Source organism: Siphateles boraxobius, unplaced genomic scaffold (genome assembly GCF_051911475.1).
Source record: "Siphateles boraxobius isolate OS27281-9 unplaced genomic scaffold, OSU_SipBor_1 31, whole genome shotgun sequence".
NCBI classification, from domain to species: Eukaryota; Metazoa; Chordata; class Actinopteri; order Cypriniformes; family Leuciscidae; genus Siphateles; species Siphateles boraxobius.
Window position 1 is genome coordinate 5,136,204 of NW_027508931.1, and position 25,213 is coordinate 5,161,416.

Consider the following 25,213-nt stretch of genomic DNA (forward strand, 5'->3'; position numbering starts at 1 on the left):
TGTATGCCTGCCATTTATGAGCTTTTTTTTATTATCAATATCAGGCCCTTAATAGGCACACATAAGGTGTAGCAAAACTGACTATTTTGGAGAAAAAAAATATTTTGGAGAAGAAGATATTAAAAGATTTTGTACACCCAGACATGTGTTAGTTTGAATTTTATATCAAACGTGTTAACTTAATGATACATTTCCCTGCTTCCAGCGTTTTCCTAAACAGTTGGATAACAAAATGTATAGCCTATAAATGGCAGCCATTCACTTTATAAAGAAAGTAAACGAGGACTGTTCCACTGTGAAACCTGATATATTAATGACAACCATTCACTCAATGAAAGTAAATGGAGTTTTTTCATTAAAAAAAATCCAATAAGCGAATAATTAATTTTCGAATAGTACGTTCCGATGCGTTTGTTTCTAGGGGGGCAAAAACAACGACGGACCGGATTTGAGTACAACTCGGTTCTATTAGGAGTTATTTAAGGATTGCTCCATTCGCTTTCGCACTGCTTACATAACAAGCTTTATTAGACTTTAGTACCATGTGAATGGCTTCTGTTGGAGCTCGTTTAACACGGCTTTATATCTCATGTCCCGGTGTTATTTTACTTAGATCACTGTCAAATGCGGGAATGGACGACATGGGCATAAGCACGAGCCGCTCTTGCATTGAACGACTGCAGTTTGAGAATGTTGCTCTTAAACAACTTCCACTGGACCCGTCCACCGAACCAGGAGCACGACAGGTCCGGGGGGCGTGCTTCTCTAGGGTACAACCAAGTCCTCTAAAGAACCCAAAGTTTGTGTCAGTTTCAGGTCCAGCTCTGGCACTTCTTGGTCTTGATGCTGATGAGGTTCTGAATGATCCACTGGGCCCAGAGTATCTCAGTGGGTCTAAAGTGTTGCCAGGATCAGAACCTGCTGCCCATTGTTACTGCGGACACCAGTTTGGACAGTTTGCAGGACAGCTTGGTGATGGAGCTGCGTGTTATCTGGGAGAAGTGAAAGCCCCAGTGGACCAGAGCCCTGAATTACTGCATGAGAATCCCACAGGACGCTGGGAGATCCAGGTGAAGGGTGCTGGACTGACACCATACTCTAGGTAGACTTGCTACTGTAATATATCTTTGCCAGCATATTATCTAGATATTGCCACATAGTGTTATGATATTCTCATTGGGCGTTCAAGTGTTTTCCTATTGCATGTTATCATACTAGAGATGGCATGCGAAATTAAAGTAGTTTGTTTATTTATTTAATTGTCTTAAGCCATGTCGTACACCTTACATAGTATAAAAGGAGCATAATAGGAACAAACTTATAAGGTGCCCATTCTACCAAAATTCCACCAAAATAAACTTTTTTTCCCCCTTAAGATAAATATCAAGTCATTTAAATAGCATTATATAAATATAGACATGTAAACACACACACACACACACACACACACATATATATATATATATATATATATATATATATATATATATATATATATATAATATATATATAAGTAGCTCTGCAGAAAACAGCGGTGTCATCATCCAGCTTAATTCACTTCAAGTTTTCACTTTAAAATTTTGTCCTTTGTGCTTTTTAGACAGGCAGATGGGCGTAAGGTTTTGCGCTCTAGCATACGAGAGTTTCTGTGCAGCGAGGCGGTTTTTGGCTTGGGAGTGCCGACCACGAGAGCTGGATCAGTAGTGACTTCTGATTCACGAGTCATGAGGGATATCTTCTACAATGGCAATGCACGCATGGAAAGATGCTCTGTGGTCTTACGCATTGCTCCCAGCTTTATTAGGTAACCTTAGTTGTTTATTTTGTTCCTGAATGCTTTCTCATGGAACTGTTATTTTAATGTTATTTATATACTATTATAGTATTTATTAATATTTTGATTTTGCATTTATGAATCTTAGCTTAGGTTTTAGTCATTTTGTTGTCCTTTCGTCATTTATTTTTTATTTTTAGTCGTTTATTATATTTTTATTTAGCTTTTATTTCAGATTTAGTTTTAGTCATTTTTGCCAATTATTTTTGCCAGGTCAGTAAGTCTTATTTTAGTTATTAGAATTTTTTCATTATGTTTTTATTTCAGCTTTAGAAAACACTTTATTTTACAGTCTCCTTGTTATATATGTGGTTAGTATAGTAATAACAGTAAAGAAACAGAATTATGTTACAAACTTTAACAAATAAGAGACAGATTCAAATTGTGATTAATCAGCATTAATAAAAAATATAGCTGCAAGCAGCAATTATCGGGGCCAAGCGCAAAGACGACAAGACATGCCAACATGGCTGGGAGTGAGTGACATTTAAATATGAATTTAGTCTAAATAGCTGAAAAATTATATACAGTAACTAAAAATATGATTTAATGAATTATCACTTTCGACCAATAGGTGGCACAGTTACGAATTTGAAGTGATGTGGTCAGAGTGAAGTGACAATGACACATACAAAGTTTGGTGTCAATATGCCAAGGCATTGCAGATATAAAGTCTGAATAGTCATTTTGGCATCATACCTCAAATTTGCTGCTGCAGTATATGAAAACGGATTTATCCATCAACACGAAATCCATAACTTTTAGTCGGCACGGACTGGAGATGATACGATTAAATTTGGATGAAAATCGGACAAACAATCTAGGAGTTAGAAAATGTAATTATTGAATGAAAATCAAGATGGCGGACAGGAAGTTTGGCCAAATATGGCAAACTTGGTATCTATGTTTTTGGCATAACCCAAGGAATCTATTAAGACCAGTGTCATTATAATAGGCAAATTTATTCAAAAGTTATTAGCATTTTTGGTGGTGCTGCCCTAAACTTTGAGTACCTTCAAGGCATGTGTTTCATGACGGAAAATGACGTCATAGTGTGCAATCAAATCGGCTTAAGCCAAGGAATTAGAGGAAATAAGTAAAATAAATTTGTCAGTGTCCTTTATCAGTGTGCCAAATTTAATAACTTTCCCAAAAGCGATTCTATGGGCTGGCATAGACTTCCATGACAGAAGAATAATAAGAAGAACGCCAACGATTTCAAGAGGTTCCTACGCCACTTTCAATCTTTGGCAACCAATTAAGACTCATTAATCGGCGTAATTCAGCTGTAAAGCAGCTCTACAGAAGACGGTAGTCTCAGTATTTATCTCAATTCAGTTTTGTTCTCATCCGATAATGTCAGTGCAGTCAAATCTGTAATATTATTGAATATTAAGTGTCCCTAACTAAGCAAGCCAGAGGTGACAGTGGCAAGGAACCTAAATTGGTAACAGAAATGGAGAAAAAAACCTTGGGAGAAACCAGAATCAATCAGGGGGCCTGTTCTCCTCTGACCAATAACAACACTGTTACTACTTCAGTTTTTATGTCTAGCCTATATTTGAAATAGTTTAACTAGTAAAGTTCTTTTAGGTCTAGCAGTAATTGTTGTTCTAGATGTGAAGAAGTTGTCCTGACTCCTGATGTAGGTTTGGATCATTTGAGATCTTCAAACGAGCGGATGAGTTCACGGGCCGACAAGGTCCCAGCTATGGCCGCGATGACATCAGAACCCAGATGCTGGATTATGTCATTGTAAACTTCTACCCAGAGATCCATCAAAATCACTCCGACCGCATTGAGAGGAATACTGCTTTCTTCAGAGAGGTAGACTGAGATCATTGCTGTGTTTTTTTAGTATTAATCTATTGAAATGCATTATACAATGTTTTTACCCCCCACAATTTTCAGTTCCTTCAATTGTTTGTTGGTCTATAATCATCTCATTATCCTCATTGACCTTATTTAACTATGCCAGGCTACCATCATCTGATTTAGATTCTTATCCACAGAGACTACATTAGAGCTTAGCAGTGATAAGTTTAGCTAGCTAGCTTTTTTTTTTAAATAAAACTCTTTTAGATTTAAATTTATATTATGACTTATTAATGAGGAAACATGCTAGCACAATATTTTATTTTTTTATTCTATTTCTTTAGTAAATTATTTATTTACTTATTTTTATAATACTTTTTTAATAGTTCAAGCAGAAAAGGGTATTATAGGAACAGATGTGTACACTTGTAAGGCCGTCTAACTCGATCCAATGGCGGTATTCGAATTAGCGGTGAAGGTCTTTGCGTGTTACTGTCTTTTCTCGTGGCAAAGTATTTTTGGTTAAATGCAATACATTTTATCTTATGTATTAACTCGTTTCATCTGACTCCATAAAATGAAAAGGTTTTTCAATGATATCTGTGCATCATTAAATATACGTTAATGTTTGACTATTCCTTTTAACTCCAATGAAAATAAAGTCAAAGTCTGTTAGAATAATCAAATATAACAATTTATTATGTCAGGTAAATGTATTATTACAATTCCTTAATCAATTGAAAGATAATCAATGCAAACCATCAAATGTTCTAGAACAAAGAGGAAAAAGTTTACCCGACACTTTATGGCTACGTGAGCTGAGAGTCGCGAGACCCTCAACCACACGGGCTAATCTGAATACAGAAAACAGCCCTGAGCTCTCGTAGCATTTTCCTTATATAGCCAGACCTTATTTGATATGTAAAACTTGAGTTTAGTGGAAATTTACTGTATTCCCCCACCATTACTGGGGGTAGAAGTTGACCATCTGCTAAGAATAGTGGAAATTAGCATTCATGAATTTACACCTTTGGGAGTGCCTAGAGACCACATTCCCTTGTGTGCCAGTTATTCCCAAACTCTTAAAAACCTTATTACCTTTTGTTTTACTTCTTTGAGAATGAGACATTTGTACCAGTCGCACCGAGACATTTCAAATAATACCAAACATGTATAAACCTTGATGAAAATCATTCACATTAAACCATTTAGATTCTTGTGTGAGTTTGGGAGATCTCTGCCAGGATGAAGAATGGGGGAGAGAAATGTAGATTAGGATGAGGGAGGTGAGACCTTCGTCTCAATAGTGCATGAGGGGGAGTTCAAATGTTAATTTCCTTTGTTTTCTCAGAGAGTGGCCCTCTCTTAAAGTCCTCAGAGTTTTTCCAGTCTTACACACTTATTCGTACTACTTTTTAAATTAGTAATTTATATAATTGTATGTTTATATAAAGCATTTGCATTTTTATTGTCTATATTTAGTATATAAATATTTAATCTGTGATACTTGAATGTGCATCTTTATTACTAGGTGACTTTACGAACAGCAAGGCTGGTGGCTCAGTGGCAGTGTGTGGGTTTCTGTCATGGAGTCCTCAATACTGATAACATGAGCATCCTGGGTCTGACTTTGGACTATGGGCCTTTTGGCTTCATGGATCGGTATGGTCTCACTTAAACATTATCCCCCTGTTTCACAGGCAATGCTTAAGCTAGTCCCAGACTAAAATGCATGTTTGAGCTGTTTTAACTGTAAGCAACTTGCTCTGACATATCTAAAAATATGACAGTGCCGTTGTTTTATTTCAAGATGCACAACAGTAATGTTTTTTTCTAAGGCATGTTTATAAAAGCTACTTAAATGGCCTAATTGAACTAAGGCCCTATCCTGGCTTGATCTAATGGCGCTTTTCCACTGCATGGTACGGCACGGTTCGGTACGGCATGCTTTGGTGCTTTTCCACTGCATGGTACGGTACGGCTCGGCTCGGTACGGCTCACTTTGTGGCGCTTTTCCACTGCATTGTACGGTACAGTACGGCTCGCTTCAGCTCGCTTTAAATGGTACCACCTCTGTTGAGGATTCAAGCGTACCGTACCGATACTAAAATGTGACGTGAAAACACTGCAGATCACTGATTGGTCAGACAGAATCGTCACTACCAGCGGTACTAACTGCAGTGGAAAAGCAAACCGAGCTAAAGCGAACCGAGCCGTGCCGTGCCGTGCCGAGTCGTACCACGCAGTGGAAAATCGAATCGAGCCGAACCGTACCCAGCCGTACCATTCAGTGGAAAAGCGCCATTATCCATGTCTGTGAAACATGGCCTTAATGTTATTCAGAATGTTCAGCAATTATTTGCATTATTGTTCATGAACATGAATTTCCTTGTTTTGTTTTCTCTTTAGTTTTGACCCAGATTTCATCTGTAACGCTTCTGATAGTTCAGGCCGGTATACTTACCAGGCCCAGCCAGCCATCTGTCGATGGAATTTAGCCCGGCTGGCTGAAGCCCTGGAGCCTGACCTACCTCCAGACCGGGCCGAACAGGTGTTGGATGAGTACCTGCCGCTCTACAATGGCTTCTATCTGAGCAATATGAGGAAGAAACTGGGTCTGCTGAGGAAGGAGGAACCAGAGGATGAGATGCTCATCATAGAACTTATGCAGACCATGCATAACACAGGTATGAAGATTGTGTAGCAGTCATACTAGAGTGTCCAAATAAAAAGTGTCAAATATAGTAGAAGCGGGATAATTGCAGGACAGTAACCTCTTCCTCCTCTTAGGTGCGGACTTCACCAACACTTTCCGTAGCTTGAGTCAGATTTCCTGCCCGACACAGGAGGCAGGGGAAGATGAAAGTGAGGTGATAAAACAAGCCGCAGAGATGCTCCTGCAGCAGTGTGCTTCTCTAGAGGAGCTGAAAGCAGCAAACAAACCCTCCATGGATCCACGGTAACACCTTACTGTATATTCCCATTCAAACTTTTAAGGTCAGATAGATTTGTAAATGTGTTTTTGAAAGAAGTGTCTTATACTCACCAAAGCTACTCAGTAGATCTACAATTCTACTGCTCAGCAGCAGGGATGAGCATCATTCAGAATTCAATTGAGATTGTTCCATTTCACTTCAATTGCTGAATTGAACTAGCAAATAGATTTGCATTATTACTCCAGTCTTCAGTCACATGATCCTTCAGAAATCATTCTAACATGCTGATTTGGTGCTCAAGAAACATTTCTTATTATTATCATGTTTATTATCGATTATTATTAAACAGTTGTGCTGCTTAAAGGGGTCATGAATTGAGAAATACAATTTTCCTTGATCTTTTGACATAGGAGGTCATTGTACTATAAAAAAATATCCTGAGAGTTGCAGAGCTCAAAACATCCTTATTAGTCCAAAAACAGCTTTTATTGAAACCAAGCTGCCCAAATGACTTGTTTTGGATTTTGTCACATTATTACGTAATAGTGTGGTGAAATAAAACACAGCAAAACTTACAGCAATGTTGCAACTGTCAGTAAAAATGTTTTTACCGTGTGTCCATTGCTTTGTCTGTTACAGATCGTTTGATATTTACTGAGTATTTATACTGTAGCAAAAAAACAGTGTTTGAAATCGCCAGTGTTTCTGACGTCACAAACTACCTTGTAACCAATCGCGTCAATGTGTGGGTGGGCTTTAGCATATCATTAAATGAGTCTCAAGAGAAGGGAGGTTTTCTGGTATGTTTTTCTGTTGATATGAAAAATAGCGGGTGAATTATGTATATGATGTATATTACAATGATATGAAGAACTATATACCTTTCTCCACTGGCGTTCTAAGTTGTTCAAAGCGTTTCTAAGGATGCTGATTTTTAGAAGGCAGCCTTCACGTATGCTAAATGAAGCAAGGGTGTAGTTATATTCAAGCTATTTTATGGCATAAATAAAAAAATCACAGGGAAAACATTTAAATATGCCATTTTTGTGATCAAAGATGAGTTTTAAGGGATTAAATTATTGACTACAGACTCTTTTAATAAATAATATAGTATGTAAGTAATATTAAAATAACACTGAAAATAAAATGGTTAAATATCTTTATTATTTTTTTCCCCCTTCAATGTAGTGAGCTTGCAATGCTTCTGTCCATGGCTCAGAGTAACCCTGCACTGTTCCAGATGATTTCAGACAGGAAGACGGTCGCTCAGCAGCTTGAAAGACTCTCAAGACTGAAGGAGCTGATGGACACCACTGCAGAACAACTGAGGGCAAAGCAGACTGAAGACTGGTCCTGCTGGATCAAGAAATACAGGTACAGAAAGAAAGCTTTGAGTTCTTTTTGATCTGATGCCTTCATTTCCCATTGGCATTCATTTCTATTGAAAATTGTATTATAAAGCATTGTTATTTGAAACCAAAAAGACCTGAATAAGACCCAAGTTTTTTTAATAGTTTAGGTTAGATTTATCTGTGTAAATGAAATGCATATGTTGTCTATTTAATTCCCAAGGCAGCGGCTTGCTCATGAGTGTGAGTCAGGTGTTGATGTGAAAGATCTACAGAAGGAGAGAGTATGTGTGATGAACAACAACAACCCACATGTGGTACTCAGAAACTACATTGCCCAGAATGCAATTGAGGCAGCTGAAAATGGTGACTTCTCAGAGGTGAGGGTCATACTAGCTTTGTAAATCGGAGCACCTAAATTGCAATTGCAAGAGACATTCAGTACCAATACAAGTTTGGGCCAAGAAGATTTATTAATTTTTATTTATAATTAAATACTTTTATTAGGCAAGGATGCATTAAATTGATCAAAAAAGACTAAGACTTTTTTAAAGATATTTTATGGTTTGTTTTTAATTTGTGATTCATAAATTCCATAAAGTCTTAAAATTTTTCATTTGCATCGTCTCAAATCCATTAGGTTCAGAGAGTTCTAAAAGTGTTGGAAAAGCCGTTCTCTGTGCCGGAAGGACTTGAACAGCCAGGCTTGGACGCAAGAGGAGGAGCGGCAGCTCCAGAGGAGAGAGATGAGACCGGAGAAGAGGCTCGAGTACTTGTCCCATATGACAGCAAGCCCCCCATCTGGGCCAATGAGATCTGTGTCACCTGATCATCATAAAACCTTTGTGACAACTAACCTGCTCATTTAAGCAGCGTAATCCTGCAGAAGCTGGTTAGGTGTTGGTGAAGGTATTAAATGAGGTATTAAACTCCTGTCTATCAGTTAAAAACATGCAGTAAGATGGTGTGTAGGGGCAAAATGAAAATCCAGCACGTTTACTGCTGTAACTGGTTACCAATGATGACTTAGACCACTAGTCTTACCATGACAGGTCTCAGTCTGAAAGATAGAAGTTGTGCCTCTATATATAAAATGACTGTGGATTTGAATGTAAAAGGGTGTTTGAAATTAAACGCACAAGCCATTGAGCAACAAAGCTCTAAAGCTTAAACGCACAAATCATTTACTTAAAAGGTATCTATATCACTTTAAATCATGTATGTAGCGCTGATTTAACACAATCTATCCGAAGCTAGAATAGTATATTATTAATCAACTACACCTACTTGCAAATAGTATCCTGTATTTTATTGTCACTTAAGTATTTTCAGTTTCCCTACCACTCAGCTTCACTTAATCTGAATAGTGTGATTACAAAATGCATATATCATTAGAAGTGGGCATTTTACGTTTTCATTTTGGAGTCAACTAAGTATTTCCATATGCTTTGTATCCATTCCTTTAAATGTTGTTTAAAACATGGCTAAAATAATGTTAACGTTTTTCGGCATAGTTTCAACAACTGTGAAGAACGTATTTATATAATTTTTATGAACTTCCCTGATGAATATGCATTATTTCTAAGATAAAGTACTAATTTAATAAACATAACAGATACCACATCTGTGTTCTAAGTTTTGTCAACCAGGATTAGCAATTTTCATTGTTTTAGGGAGGAATGTCAATGCCTGGGGCCCAATGCTTCAACATGTTAACACAGGTTCAGGTATGCACCTAAAAATACTAAGGCAGATTTAAACAGTGTCAAAGGCTTGAAGACAAAAAAAAACTCTGTAATCTATGGCATATAACAGTAAACAAGCATCCTTCGTTCATATTGTAAAATACCAAAACTTATGGGACTCCCAAAGCCCTTGTTTTATCATTTTCAAGGCTTTGGAACATGCAGCAGTTCTCACATTCACTGAAGGACAAACATGTTCTTGGTATTTGGTCTCAGTAATGCAACTCATGTATGGAACATTTATTTAGCTGTTTTGACATTTATTCCTTAAAACCAACTAGTATAGATTTTATGGTACCAATACTTCTAATTATTATCAAGTAATCCAACAGTGACAGTCTTTTTCAATTGTATTGTTAAATACTAAGAACTTATTCCTTTACCATCTTGAATCTTTTATATATTCATTATATAATAGCATTTATTCCTTTTTGTACTAGTCACTGCCCTAATAATGACAAGTAATTATTTATACTGGTAACAAATTTCAATGCCATTGAATTCTTTGGGAGTATGTGGTTCAGTTATCAACTATTCATTTCTGAATGTTATTAACTAGTATGTTTTCCATTTGTGCTCATGTCCTCTTTCAGTTTTATTTGATCTTTTACTTTAAATAGGTAGTATTCCAGTTATTGTAGTGCTCAAGTGAAAAGACGTTAGTTTTTTAACCTAAGATTCTCACTTAGGACTGCACATGCACATTGGCTCGTCTAGCCTGAAAAATAAGCCTTTTTTAAATGCTTTTTGAGTATAAGAAGAAACAATTATGAGACAGTTCATGTCAGATTTTGTTGCTGATTTGATACATGAAGATATTTAAGGATTGCCCATTAAAATATAGGATTTGGTCTTGGCTGACCTGGGCGTTGCAAATATGGCTGCCGAGACTCTCCTTGAAAATGACCTAGTGTCAGCTATTATCTAAAAAAAATAGCTCTTATAGTGACATTAAAAAAAAGATATACAAATGCCTTCACTATTGATTACTTATTTTTTTAAATTACTAGTAAGTAGTAACATAAAAATGACAATTAGTTCGGTTTACGCAATAACTGTTCAAACGGCTTGTCATAAACAGCCACGACGGAGAGGGCGCGGTAACGTCGCGCACACGCACGGTCTGAACGCGGACAGGTAGATTGCTATTATCAGTGTTCAGGTAAACCTGGAAATCACAGCTGCGGTACTCGGGACAGAGGTATTCGCCAATATGTTAGCCCGATCAAGACCTGGATATTATCGCCAGGAGATAAATAAAAGCGCTTGGGAAGTCCCGGAGAGATACAAAGAACTGAAACAGGTGGGGACGGGGGCATATGGTACAGTATGGTGAGTTATATTCCTCTCATTTTCTGTAGCCTACTTCCGGGAAAGAATCGTGATTTATATGTTAAAAACACTTAATGCATTGTCACTGTAGCAGAACAATATGTGCCTGGGATCTATTCAAAAATGATGTGGACGTCCGGGCGAGTGAAATTTTAGAGGCTATATGCCTCCAAAATGTTTTGATGCTATCCAAATTCATACAGCATAGTCAGTCTATATGTTTTGTCCATGCGTGTTTACAGGGATATATAAGATTAACACAGAAAATGAGAGTATAAATAAAGTGCCTGCAAAACAACGTTGTGGTTAATAAAAGATGGCAGCTATATTGACTATGCTGCGTGTGGCCAGGTGATGAAGGTTTATTACGTTTTCATGCTTCCTTTAAAAAGTCCCAGAGGATTATCTCCGAGTAACCACTGTTCGCCTCTTGACGGACGTCCCACAACTTAATCTGCCATTAATTTAGTAAATAGCAACATTTCCACTTTGAAATTATATTATATTAATATTATAGGCTAATAAAATATAATAATATATATTATATCACTTACTACCCCTAAAATCACTAGTCCTCCTCAGAACAGTCCTTCATAAAATAGATCACTTAAGAAAAATAGAAACATACGCTGTAAAAAAGTCGCTGCCTTAAAGGAATAGTTGTATGCAATATGCTGCATTATGCTGTATGCATTTCTTTCTTCTGCTGAACACAAAAGAAGATATTTTGAAGAATGTCGGTAACCAAACAGTTGATGTACCCCATTGACTTTATAGTAATTTTGCTCCTCCTACTTTGGAGGGTACATCAACTGTTTGGTTACAGACATTCTTCAAAATATCTTCTTTTATGTTCAGCAGAAGAAAGAAATTCATACAGGTTTGAAACAACTTGGTAAATGATGACAGCATTTTCATTTTTTAAGTGAACTATTCCTTTACATTTTTAAGTATAATCAACTTTGACGTTTTAGTGATTTCAACTTAAATCACTTTCAACCGACTTGAAATGTATAAACATTTGTTGTCAACTTATTGATCATGTATATATATTTTTTTACATAGCTACAGTATGTGTGTTCAAATGTTCAATTCTTTGTGAATAGGCGTTTCTTTTGCGAAAGCAAACTTCTGTTGTGGCAAATTCTACTATGTATTGGTTTTCTAATTCAGAATGTAATTGTTTACAACTGGTGATTCATTCCTCAGCTATGCATTTGACCGGAGGACAGGGGCAAAGGTGGCCATCAAGAAACTCCATCGTCCCTTCCAATCTGACCTGTTTGCCAAAAGAGCTTATCGGGAGCTCAGGCTGCTCAAACACATGAAGCATGATAATGTAGGACACCAAAGATACTCTGCATGCTCTGGGCATGCTCATCTGCCCTGTTGTAAATGAAAAGATTTACAGTCTCGTGTGGTGCTGTATTTGACGACCACTTTCTCTTTTTGAATTGGTAAAGGTTATTGGACTTTTGGATGTTTTCACTGCAGACCTTTCTCTAGACAGATTCCATGACTTGTGAGTATTTTATCTTAAACTGTCATGCCTTGGCCATTTGATCTAACTGTGATTGTTTTGGATGTATGGACACATGATCATTTTCTGATTCTCCTTGTCTTTTGCACAGTTACTTGGTAATGCCTTTTATGGCTACTGATCTTGGAAAGTTAATGAAAATGCAGAGACTGTCAGAGGACAAGGTCCAGTATCTGGTCTACCAGATGTTGAGTGGACTCAAAGTGAGTATTGTAATAATGCAAGTTTACAGACCCTCGCAAACATATTTTTTTTATGAATCGCTTTGTGTTTACAGTATATCCATGCTGCTGGCATCATTCATAGGGTGAGCGCAGTTATGTCAGTCTTATACACATATGTACACATGTTTTTCTCACTGCGAAAACACTAACTTCATCTGTTGCCTTGCAGGATCTCAAACCAGGCAATCTGGCAGTCAATGAGGAATGTGAGCTTAAGGTATCTCACCACGTGCATGTATTAATGCTGTATGCCTTTTGTAGAGATTAAGATTTATTTGAAGCCTTATTGTTCCATGTCTTATATTAAAGATCCTGGATTTTGGTCTAGCACGGCAAACAGACAGTGAAATGACGGGCTATGTTGTGACACGCTGGTACAGAGCGCCTGAGGTCATTCTTAGCTGGATGCATTACACACAGACTGGTTAGTCCCACACTGCATGCACTGATCTTTATATGTTGTTCTTAAATATCATAAGTAATAATAATATTATATTTTTTTATTTAATTTATTATAGATTAGTGGTTATAGGTTGTGTATATATATATTGGTTTTATATCAGTGTTGCTCTCATAAAAGCAAATGAAAGTACTTAATTATGTAGATATTCCACAATTGCTATTTAAACTGATGATAATTCAGAGATATGTGTTGTGTTTGTTTGGATTTTCCCCTCAGTGGACATCTGGTCGGTCGGTTGCATCATGGCAGAGATGCTGCTAGGGAAACCACTGTTCAAAGGAAATGACCGTATCCTTCCCTGCAGGACAACTGTGATTTAAAAAAAAGAAAATAATTTATGTACATATTTATTAGATAATATGCAATTGTGGTTTTGATGTAGTGATTATGTCCCCAAGTCTCATCACCAGTGTATTAGAATCCTTGACCATTTTCCGTCAGACTTGGATCAGCTGATGGAGATCATGAAGATTACAGGGACGCCAACAAAAGAGTTCACTGACAAACTACAGTCTGTAGATGTGCGTTTCATTCATATTTTCCTACTAAGATTAGTTTGCAGAACTCTCTCCAGATATATAATGAATACTTTCGAGATGTGAAAATCCAAAGTCACATGGTATATTTTTTTTCTAGGCTAGAAGCTACATAACAAAGTTGCCAAAACTTAAAAAGAAAGATCTTAAGGCATTGCTACCATATGTTAACCCACAAGGTAAGAGTCTTTGGAAAGTGTTTTGCTCAATCAATGCAAAAAATAAAGGGGATTAGTGTTTTTTTTTTTTTTAAATAAACTTGTGAAGGAAAGCTTAAAAGTTAATGTCATGTTAAGTTTAAAAGAAAGAAACTCATTCATATAAATGTTAACCTAAAATCTTGATCATTGTAAGTCAATGGACAGGTTTTGTATGAACTGTGTTTACATTTATGCATTTGGCAGATGCTTTAATTCAAAGCAACTTTGGTAACCCTTTATTTTACAATGTTCTTGTTACACGTTACATGTAGTTACTGTAGTAATAACTAAAAATTATTCATAATTACATGCAAATAACCCTAAACCAATCACTATTCCTAACCCTATAGTAAGTTCATGTAGTTAATTATTATTACTCAGTATTTACATTTATAATTTAACTGTAACACAGACACCTTAAAATAAAATGTAACCACAACTTTTATTGCAGTCAATTACAATTAGTCACTGGAATTCAATTACTTTTCCTTTGAAAAAGTAAAGTAAGGGATTACTCTTATTTTTTTCTGTAATTGAATTACAGTTACAGTGCAATTACTAATGTAATTGCATTAAATACTGTATGGACAATTCTATATAAACCAATAGTGGATTTATCATCAAACTGTAATGTCTTAATTTAAATGTTAATGTTACTTGTTTTTAACGTAACCTTCTCCATTTAAATACTTTGGTCATTTCAAGAATAATTTATGCAATTTTATATAATTTATTTGAAAGTATTAAAAGAGCAGTTTTATGTTGATCCTTGTATTGTTCAACTGGTTGAGATTGATACGGGATTTAGAAAGTAATAAGTAATGTAATACTTTTTTTAACCAAGTAATTAGTAATGTAATTACACTTTTGAAGATCTAATTAGTAGCTACTAATTAATTAACTTGCCCAACTCTGGTTAGCATCATGCTCTACACTATTTGATCCAAGTACATCTTTCGTGCATACATATGAAAACAATTTCGAATGTCTCATAATTGTTTGTCATATTGACTCTGTTGCTCTCCTTTTCAGCGATTAATGTGTTAGACAGCATGCTTCTCTTGGACCCTGAGAGCAGAATAACAGCGGCAGAGGGACTGGCTCTTCCTTTCTTCTCGGACTTACATGAACCAGAGGAGGAGACTGAAGCCCCACCGTATGACCATTCACTAGATGAGGCTGATCAGTCAGTGGAGCAATGGAAACGTAGGTTTCAACTGAACAGCTTGATATGAGTGACTTTAAATTGGTGTAATGGATGGGACAGCTAGTTTTAACGTTTGTTTAAAGATGCATAAGGCATTAATTAGCAATTATTTCTTATAGGTGTGATGGTTTATTCCAAAGAGCTAAATAAATAACCATTTTCCCTCTGTTCTCTCTTCCTCTTTCCACTTTCTATTCTTTCTTTGACCCCAGGACTCACCTTCACTGAAATTCTGACCTACTGTCCGGCACCAGTGGTGGCAGAATCTAAAGAGACGGCTCTTTGAGATTGCTTATTTTTACATCGTCAAGGCTTTATATTTGTATAATTTGTCATATACAGACTTTGAACAGTTTTTTACACAGTGAGTGTACCGTTTTATTTTTCAGCCTTTTAGCCTTTTGTGTGCTAGTGTTTGACACAGATGAACTAGGCACAACTGAACCATGATTATACTGAAGTTGATTATAGTAACTTTATTTTATTTTATTTTCAAGCAAAGCACATGTCACTATCCAGCAATAATGCTGACATAATTATTACACTGAAATGCTGCAATGCAAATGTCTGTATGGTTTACATTTGGGCCTGAAATATTTTTCTGGTTTTTGCCAAACCCCACAGCCATATATTTCAGTATCTGAAAGAGTATTAACTTATCTTCTAAAACAGTTTGTCAACCTGACCACAATCACGAATGCAGAGTCCAGACAAATCATGCAATTATGCAAAGGAACCTGACAATGTACTGTATAATAAGTATTTTTAAATTGATCACATTTTATTTTGTTGTATATTTTTAAATCAGTTTGTCAATGAAAATTAGAATGATTGATTAAAAATACAATTGGTAACTTTTCTGCTTTTGATGTTCTTAATTCTTATCCTCAGTTGTTTATTGTAGGAAAGGAAATGGAAGTCAACAGAATTCTGGACCATTTGGCATGAAATCCAGCAGAGGGCAACATTTACACTTCTTTTGCAATATCTCCAATAACTTTTCACAGTAATAGTTTCTAGAAAGCTGCATTATTACACTAGAAACTCCATTTAAACTTGAGGTCCCTGGGCATCCTCATCTTTTATTTTTATGTAATTAATTTAGGCTTGAGAAGTGCAGTTACATGTCAATACAGTGCGGTAGTCTCTGAAGAGATATCGTCGGTTCATTTCTTAAGTTGACCTTTGCACTTCTAGTTTAGAGACACAATTCCCTGTCCCATTAAGAGTCTTTCTCTGTTCATGCAGCCTGTCTGTGATACCTGGCCTTTTTTTGGCCTCTATTTAGAATCCTTGTGCGGTTCATGTGGTCAGAAAATGTTCAGCCTGAAGGAAAACAGAGGAGAGGGAAAATACATTTGTCATGCTAATTCTTGGCAGCCAGATGTAATGACACAGAATGAAAGAGGAAGATAGCAAGGCAAAGCCAGCAGATTTTCCCCTCTCGCTGGTTTATTTAAAGAACTTCACTGATTTTCTTGACACAAACATCTTTCTTTGTTTGTTAGAATAAGCAGCTTCACAGCGCAGAACAGAATATCACAAAGGTGTTTGTAAAAATCACTGAATTTTAAAGCTGTTTCATATTAAGTGGATAGTTCTATCTAGCACCTGATTTTACGCTTCGGGTAAAACTGAGGAGGAACAAAAGCTTTTAATTTTAATTCTAATTCAGTGCACCCCAAAAGTCTTAAAACAATTCAGAATGTCATTGCATTATGTTTTAAGTAAGATTTGACAATCACAGTTCTGTGATGCTTTCTGGTTTATCATGTTCATAGTTTATATGATGAGCTACATCTGTGCCTGTCTATGAATTGAGGGGAACTGATTTCATACATCTACTAAAATCATTTGTATGATAATAATACAGATGTTTTATATCTATGCAGGAACATTCCGACATTTTAAGTGAAATAAGTGTCCAAATACGTATTGAGGCTACTGTATGTTTATAAATATGCATTTTTTTCATGTATCTCTTTACGCTGAGAACACTATGTCCAGTGATTAAACTATGGTTGGCTGTCCCTGTCAAACATCCTGTCTTGTGTAACACTCTTGAAATGGGATAGACGCAATATTGAATTGTTTGTTTGTGTTTACATAGTTTAAAGATCATGAACTATTGCATAAGTGATTTAGTATGAATAGGTCTTATGCTTAACAAGGCTGCATTTATTTGATGTGAAATACCGGAAAAACATTCTCTGTTGCTTCATGCTCTCTGCATATTTTACTCTCTGTTTTCTGTCTCTTTCACAAGCACAGGGAGATGCACGCGCCTTCTTGCTGTTTAGCAGATCTTCAGGAATCCTTTGGCTTAGCGGACTGCGCGAGAGGAAATTCCACTGGCTCAAATGTTCCCAGTAAAGGCCCCAGCGTGGATCAAACACCCAGAATCCCTGCTTCCCACCGACTCCTCAGCAGGAACAGCGAGGGGCCGGGAGGAACGAACGTGACGGTTCCACAGATGGTTCTCCTCCAGTAAAGAGACAGACTATGGTTAGAATGGTATTTTAAGTATCACCATGCTCATAAAAATAACTGTTACCCAAAACATATGTGCGTGATCTTAAGAAGTTCATACTTGCCATTCGTTGCTTGTTTTCATTCCACGTCATAACTCTGTTGATGGATAATAATAATAAAGGAAAGGTGAGAGTGATCCCGTCACAGATTATAAAGTTTCAGCACTGTTTTTAGAAATGATTTAATGCAGAAAATGCTTTCTGTTCCGTCTTTTTCAGTTGTGAGGGTCATAGAGGTTCTCTGATGGACTGTATGTGTGGTAGTATCATCTAAAAGGCCATCATACATAAGAGCTGTACCGGAAAACATCAAGCTCCCATTCTGGCTTGACCAAACCTGTCAAATTAGGTTTACAGCCTCCTAAATACTGTGAAGGTCGGAGGTGGTTCCTTGACTTTATCTTTTTAAGAGGAATTTAGCTGTTTTAAAGAACAGAATGTTCCTGGTTGTAAGTGATGTTAGAGAAACACAACAACATCCTCCTCCTTTGGAAAAGTTCTGGGGGGCTTTTAGATTTCTTTAGCACTACTCCAGGAAATTGTGGTCACAGTTTCATTGTGGTCAGTTATATGCAGCTGGCTCATTTATTATAACTATATCAAAACAGCCTTTCAGTGGTTCACAAAAGTGGTTTGTTTATTGCAGAAATTCAGTTTTAGAATACATATACTTGCAGTCTATTGGAAGTTATTGATTTTTTGTGTCTTTTTTTATGTGTGGATTGTTGAGCCAAAATATAAAATTCAAGCATAAATATATATGAAAATGAATAATACACTCAAATATAATATTTTATTTATAATTTTAGGGCTATATACATACTACTGTTAAAAGGTTTGGGGATTGTTTTAAAGAAATTAATGATTTATCAAGCAAGGTTGTATTAAAGTGACAGTTCACCCAAAAAGGAAAATTCTGTCATCATTTCCTCATCCATGTTGTTCCAAACCTGTATGAGTTTCTTTCTTCTGTTGAACACAAAATAGGATATTTTGAAGAATATGGGTCACCAAACAGTTGATGAGCCCTATTAACTTCCATAGTGTTATTTTTCCTACTGTGGAAGTAAATGAGGCCTTGGGCCTGTTTAGTTGCCCACGTTCTTCAAAATATCTTCTTTTGTGTTCAGCAGAAGAAAGAAACTCATACTGGTTTGGAACAACTTGAGGGGGAGTAAAATATGACAAGTTTTTTTATGTTTTGGGTGAACTGTCCCTTTAAATCGATCATAAGTGAGAGTAAAGACATTTATAATGTTACAAAAGATATCTGTTTTAAATAAAAGCTTTCTTTGGAACGTGATATTCATCAACGAAACCTAAAATAATGTCTTACTGTTTCCACAAGAATATTGAGCAGCACAAAATCTTTTTGAAAAGCAAAACATCTGATTATTCCTCTTTAGATAACAACTTTTCATATGTGAGAAGCGAACCATTCTGCAATATTCTCCTGTACTCCAAAGCATTATATAACTTTTCACTATGACTCACCAATACCAGCAGCTAAAAAGGCTTCCTACACAATGACAGCTCTTCCTCCATGTTTCACTGTGGTAGATGCATTTATTGTTATAGGTTATTTCATATTTTTGAAGACATCGCTCTGGAGCATCACCATGCAACTCATGTTTCATTGTGATTCATCACTCCACACACTTCTCGTTTTCTGCCAAAAAACTTAATTCTGTTTTCAGACAGCAATGTCTGTAAGTAGTGCATTTGCTTAAATTTGTCTAATTTCCTGAGCAATACTTTGTGGTTATGACCGTTAATAGCTTAATGTTTAGCCATTTTGGGCTTTATCCATTTATTTTCTTTGCCCAGAAGTGTATATTAATTTACTACATGTAATATAAAACTTACCCGCACACAAAAGATTAACAGGACAGTCTTATAATTTTGTTTGGAAATTTTGTAAACCAATCATGCCGCAATCATAACCCACTGCAGTCTGTGGTCATGCTAATTTTAAACTATCTGGTTCCTGTATTAAGTGCTTTGTAGAAACTGTGATGGAAAACTGTGGCTCAAAGTCAGAAAGTGTTTATTTAATATGGGACTCTCTCCTTCTCTTTCTCAACCACAAGGTTACATAACTATAAATACTTGCATAATAAATCCAGAATTTGGGGAGCGTAGGTAAATCAGAATTGTATGGTCAAATAGCCTTGTACCTGCATATGGCAACAGTATGAGATATGCTTGTGGAGATGGCCAATTAAAAGAAGATGAATATATATTATGCGGTGCAGGAGAGGGCTGTTTGAATTTTTTGTATCTTCGCTCATTTAGCTCTTGAGGGACAGTGTCTAGCAGCAAGGTCAAGATTTAGGACACTTTGCCCTATGCAGTTAGATCACAGTTTAGGATTTTCTTCAGGACTACAAAATGCAGTGATTTGCTTATGAAATTTCGAATCACTGTTATTTGGTATTTGAAATTAAGTGCTTTTTTTCATACTGTATTAAACAATTGAATTTTAAGGTTTAAATTTAAATTCATTTTAAGGTTTCCCACACCCAAGATATTGGATTCATGATTACTCTCTGAATCATATCTATGTTTAGTGCTCAATTTCATATTAAATGAAAGTTTAATGTGCAAGCTATATGACTTCAAAAAAAGCTTAGTAATAAGCTACTCAGGTAATATTTGTACTTTTTTATTTTAATAGTTTTTTTCTGTCACACCGCAGGACTATTTATGTGAAAAGTTGATTAAAATGGTTTCACTATTTGGTAAAAAAAAAAAAATATACGGGTGAAGTGCTCTTTTACTTCATCATCATCATCATCATCATTTTTATAATTAGACTATCATGTCAGAATTTAAGAAAAAATGCAAAGTTCTGTTATTTCATAGAAAAAAACGTATTTGTTTTATATTTTTAAATATTTTTCTTGTTGTTACAGTTAAAGGGTTAAAAAAGTGCACTGGCCGTTTAATGGCCTGCAGTGGCAGCTGTGCTTTTAACTTTGTCCCTGCCACACAAAGACACATTAAAGCTACTTTAAAGGACCACCATTCAATTGTCCTCTCTCTATACACACACACACACACACACACCAACTTGCCATATGTCTATCCATAAACCCCGCCCCCAACCCGAAGATCCCGCCCACCAACCTGGAGGATCGAATATCACGTCCGTCTTTCGCTGCATCACTCGACTCCTTCTTTCATCCTAAAATCGCTGTAACAGTGTCAGTTTACGCTGAAATCTCTCATCCACGCGGATCTGACAGCACAAATCGTTAGTATGATACCCCAATCATCATCTGTATCCTAGACCGTGGGTTGGGAGGGAGGGGAGAATCAAATATTTTGACCCCAGCCATCATTCCCTGGATAACGGGCACAGAGCCACCCGACACCCTCAATTGTTGTTTCCTTTTTTGCCGACATCTGCTGCACGTTGCTCACATTTGCATCCGAAGCAACAAGAGGTCTGTGATGGAACACTTTCATCTCAATCGCTGAAGAAAGAAATCAGTTTATTTGGATCAGAACATTTAATCTATTCTGTTGATTCACTGAGCGTATAATAACAACCGGGCTTGGTGACATGATGGAGAGTGTGGAGAAGGAGTGCGGCGCACTGGGTGGATTGTTTCAGGCGATCGTCAATGATATGAAGGTACCAGTAGCCTACTGTTTTATTGATGCAGTTATTTAGCAAAAAAAAAAAAAAAAAAGATGGTTGTGTTTTACTGCCTTTGTTTTGATTAGGGGTCCAGCTGCCTGCACCACTGATGCTGTGATTAATGACATGGGGGTCTCAGCATGGAGGGCTTTGTTGTGAAATTAGAATTGAACCCTTTTGTAGATGTCTGTAGAACCTTTCATATGTTAAAGCATATTTTTGTGCATTCTATTTTAGATAAATACAAATAATTGGCCTATGTAAAAGACGTAAAAGACAATTTTTCCACAGAAAATAGTTCCAGTTAGGGGCTTAGCTAGAAATTATAAAAATTCTTACGAAATAATTTTTCTCCAAAATATAGGGGTTTTATAAGAAGCATGGGCACCACCCACTTTTCCAGGCTTGAACAGAAATGTAAAATTATTATGTTTTGAAAGTCAAGTGTTTTATGTGCACTTTAGCACCATGGACTGTTATTACATGTATAGAGGGTCATGTGTCGTTTGAATTTTACAACAACCATCTAATCCATTTTTAACCCAATTCATTTTATTTGACATAGTCCTCACCATTTACAGACTTGAAAATGGTGCACTAAAAGTCTGCCTAGCTATTAGTTGTCCATTGACCAAAAGACATTTACCACTATTTTGAACTCAAGTCAGAATATCTCTCAGATTGACCCTCTATCATATTGATTATTTCTGAAAGCAATGTTAATGCGCAGGGATTATGCATGGCTCATAAAGATATATTAATGCATCAGAGAGAGCTTAAACGTGGAGCTCGGCTAAAATATGACTTGCTCAGAGCCTTGTTGTGATTTTCAGTGAAGTAAAAAGAATCAAAAACAGCTTTTATACATCTTTTTGTATGCAATGCAGTATGTAGAATAGTGAAAATCATACATTTAGTAAATCATTACATACATTTTTGTCAGAAGACATGAAAAGTGGCAGAATCACAGAAACTCATTCTAACTGCATTTGGGGAGTAATTGATTTAGATATCACAGTGGCTATTTTGTCCAACCTTAGGAATAGGATAAGAGATATAATGTCACATGGCATGTAAATATTGGATTTCTTTATTTGCGCTATTTTTGAACCACATATCTTATTAAGAAGAACCATTTGTAGTACTCCTTAATGAAGACAAGTCAAAATCTTATGTTATTGTGTGAAACGTCTAATGTCAATAAAAACGCATGCAAAAATAAGGTGTTAAAAATGTTGTTGAAAGATCCAAAGGTCTTTGCGCATTTGTGTAAATAAACTGAATTGAATCTGTTCTCCTGTAACATTTAAACCTCTCATGGCCATCTCTCAGATATCATCTCCTTTTCAGCTATTTGCAATTTTTTTGGAGCGCTTTCCAGCCTGTTGTGTTGCTGAAGCAGAACCCTGTGGTTGTACGAACTGTTCCATAAATGGTTTCCATGTTCTCGTGTGGCTCCAGTAGTGAATGTTATTGCTGAAAGTTGGCGTTTGAGTGAAGTTCAGTGGCAAGATGCCAGATCTAGAGTTCATATGTTGTGAACGGCTCCAGACTTGGCACAGGATCAACCCTGGCAACGTCAGCTTGTTTGACATGCAGTATATCAACAGTCGTAAAGAGGGTACAGCCGGAGAGTGTTGTAATGTCAGAGATGATGATTTGAGTAGGTAGGGCAAACTCCTTTTCAAAAATTTGCATATTGTAACACACAGTGATTTCACTTGGCAAACTAAGGTCTATGAAAGAGTTTACAGCTGTGGCCAAAGGTTTATGACAGCTATTTTTGTTAGAATAATATGAAATGAAAATTTTCACTTCCAAAATAAAACGAAATAGTAAAACTAATATTGAAATTAAACCGTTTAACATTTAACACTTTATTTCGATGGTCCACTTTAGACATTCTACTAATTATAAGTAACTTTGCAACTTGTCAACTAACTCTCATTAGATTTATTAGTAGACTGTCTGCTTAATATCTGCTAACCCTTTATTTTGACAACAGACATTCTAACTTTGCAACTATAGGTCAACTTACTTTACTAACCTGAAGCCTAAGCTAACAGTCTACTAAAAGTCGGTTAGTTGACATGTAGTTACAAAGTTACTTATAGTTAGTAAAATGTCTAAAGTGGACCATCATAATAAAGTGTAACCCGGTTCATTTAATAAATGCTATGTATATATTTGTTTGTAATTGTGTACTTTAAATCCCTCCAGCTTTAAAAATTCTGTCTACACAAATTTTGTATAGTATTTTTTTTTTTCAAACGTTTTGGTGTTTGTTTGTTTTTAGCTTTTGGGTTGTGACTGTGATATCCTCCATGAATTTAGATAAACTCAAGGGCTTTTATGATAAATTGACCATGCAAATAACATCATTACTGTTTCAATCTTGGGTTGAAATGTTAGGACTTTCTGTCATCTTGTTTAATGTGTTCATTGGCCACAGGAACTTGCATGGAGCCTAGAAAATAACCACAAAATTTGGCTTTTCTTCAAAGTCTTATCTGGGCTTTGTAACTGATTCCAATCACAACACGGTTCTTCTTTCATAAAAAAAAAAAAAAAAACAGCAAGACATTGATATTTTAATGTATTATTAGGGAAGTCCTATTTCATCCTAGATTCTAACTAACTGATTTCCTGATTCGATACGATCTAATTCCCATTCACAAGCTCTAAATTAGATTCTGATGTGATTTGATATCAATTCATTTGAAAATATTTCATTACAATATTAGCCTACATTTTAAAACAGAGCAGATACATTTAATGAAGAAATACATTTACTGTATCCTTTATTGTACAATTGAATAGCTCAATCATTGAAAATAACACACACAATGTTAGACTAAGTTTAAAGCTGTGATAATGAAAATATATATATATTTTAATCTAAAAAAAGCAAAACGGTTATAACAATATGCTCTTTTCTGAATTTAAGTCTGTAAGATAAGATGATCATATTATTTAATTAAGCTACTGCATTGTCTTTTGTGGCCTATAAGTGAATTGATCACATAATCTGCAGACTGTTCTTAACCTGCAACAACCTTCTTTGTTCATCATTTTAGTCTCAATCTCCTTGTGTCTTTTTCGTCCTTGTTGCCTGAAAGCTAATTAACCGCCTGTGGGTTTTAAATAGAACTGACTTTGACTGTTTAGAGGAGTTGGAGTTAGAGAGTCAAAATCCTTTTTCTTATTGTATGCATTTACAGTATGTACACTACCGTTCAAAGGTTTGGGGACAGAACGATAAAAAAAAATGAAATGAATACTTTTATGCAGCAAGGACAAAGTGACAATAAAAAGATGTTTACATTGTTATATATTTAAAATAAATGTAAAAAAAAACTTTTATTTATCAAATAATCCAACTGTGATAATATTAAGAATTTTTTCTTGAGCACCAAATCAGCATATTAGAATTATTTCTGAAGGATCATATGACACTAAAGACTGGAGCATTTGAAAATTCAGCTTTGCTATCACTGGAATAAATTACATGTTGTAATATATTAAAATAGAAAAGAGTTTTTTAAATTGTAACAATATTGTCATGGATGGTTGCAGGAAGGCTGAAGAAGTTTTAACGACAAAGATACAACGAATAAACAAACTGACAAGGCAACACACACTAAAGCAGCGTAGACCAAACAGAGAATTAATGTGAGGGATCAACTTATATAGCAACACTAACGAGGATAATTAATAGAACACAGCTGACACAAATGAACTAATAATGAGGAGCGGGAAAACTGAACAAAGGAGAACATGATGAGAATGAAAAAAAACTGGAAGTCCATGAAAACAGAAACTAATAGAATATAACAGTGACAATTATTTCAGTGA

At 35.9% G+C, this 25,213-nt stretch overlaps 3 protein-coding genes and 1 long non-coding RNA gene across 9 annotated transcripts in view; 3 read left to right on the top strand and 1 right to left on the bottom strand.

The window, feature by feature from the left end:
* The first annotated feature begins 413 nt into the window (after positions 1–413).
* Positions 414–9,555, top strand: selenoo1 (selenoprotein O1). Its single transcript, XM_077193512.1, has 9 exons — positions 414–1,102; positions 1,601–1,804; positions 3,484–3,661; positions 5,181–5,311; positions 6,059–6,336; positions 6,440–6,608; positions 7,774–7,959; positions 8,158–8,314; positions 8,575–9,555. Exons 1-9 carry the CDS (start codon positions 549–551, stop codon positions 8,770–8,772), a joined length of 2,055 nt encoding a protein of 684 aa, XP_077049627.1. The 5' UTR covers positions 414–548; the 3' UTR covers positions 8,773–9,555.
* A 1,001-nt stretch (positions 9,556–10,556) lies between these two features.
* mapk12a (mitogen-activated protein kinase 12a) lies at positions 10,557–16,039 on the top strand. The gene is made up of 12 exons (XM_077193490.1): positions 10,557–11,011; positions 12,221–12,350; positions 12,475–12,533; positions 12,643–12,754; positions 12,829–12,858; positions 12,945–12,992; positions 13,085–13,199; positions 13,455–13,526; positions 13,680–13,759; positions 13,875–13,953; positions 15,007–15,180; positions 15,394–16,039. The coding sequence occupies exons 1-12, from the start codon at positions 10,893–10,895 to the stop codon at positions 15,465–15,467; spliced, it is 1,092 nt and encodes a 363-aa protein (XP_077049605.1). The 5' UTR covers positions 10,557–10,892; the 3' UTR covers positions 15,468–16,039.
* Positions 16,040–17,614: 1,575 nt separating this feature from the next.
* Positions 17,615–20,952, bottom strand: LOC143696789 (uncharacterized). 2 transcript variants are annotated; one of them, XR_013186059.1, is made up of 4 exons: positions 20,842–20,952; positions 19,207–19,263; positions 17,772–17,809; positions 17,615–17,660 (listed from the first exon to the last, which is right to left on the bottom strand). It is a non-coding gene; the product is annotated as an uncharacterized LOC143696789 (long non-coding RNA). The 2 variants fall into 2 exon arrangements; XR_013186060.1 differs by having other exon boundaries at positions 17,615–17,663.
* Positions 20,826–25,213, top strand: part of mtss1la (MTSS I-BAR domain containing 2a) — a 31,379-nt gene continuing 26,991 nt past the window's right edge. For 4 of the 5 annotated variants that reach the window (XM_077193483.1, XM_077193484.1, XM_077193486.1 and 1 more), the window contains exon 1: positions 20,826–21,352. In XM_077193483.1, coding sequence (XP_077049598.1) covers positions 21,281–21,352 — 72 coding nt within the window. In that variant the 5' untranslated portion in view covers positions 20,826–21,280. Of the gene's footprint in view, positions 21,353–25,128; positions 25,210–25,213 lie in introns of those variants that run through there. The other variant, XM_077193488.1, reaches the window with a different exon arrangement.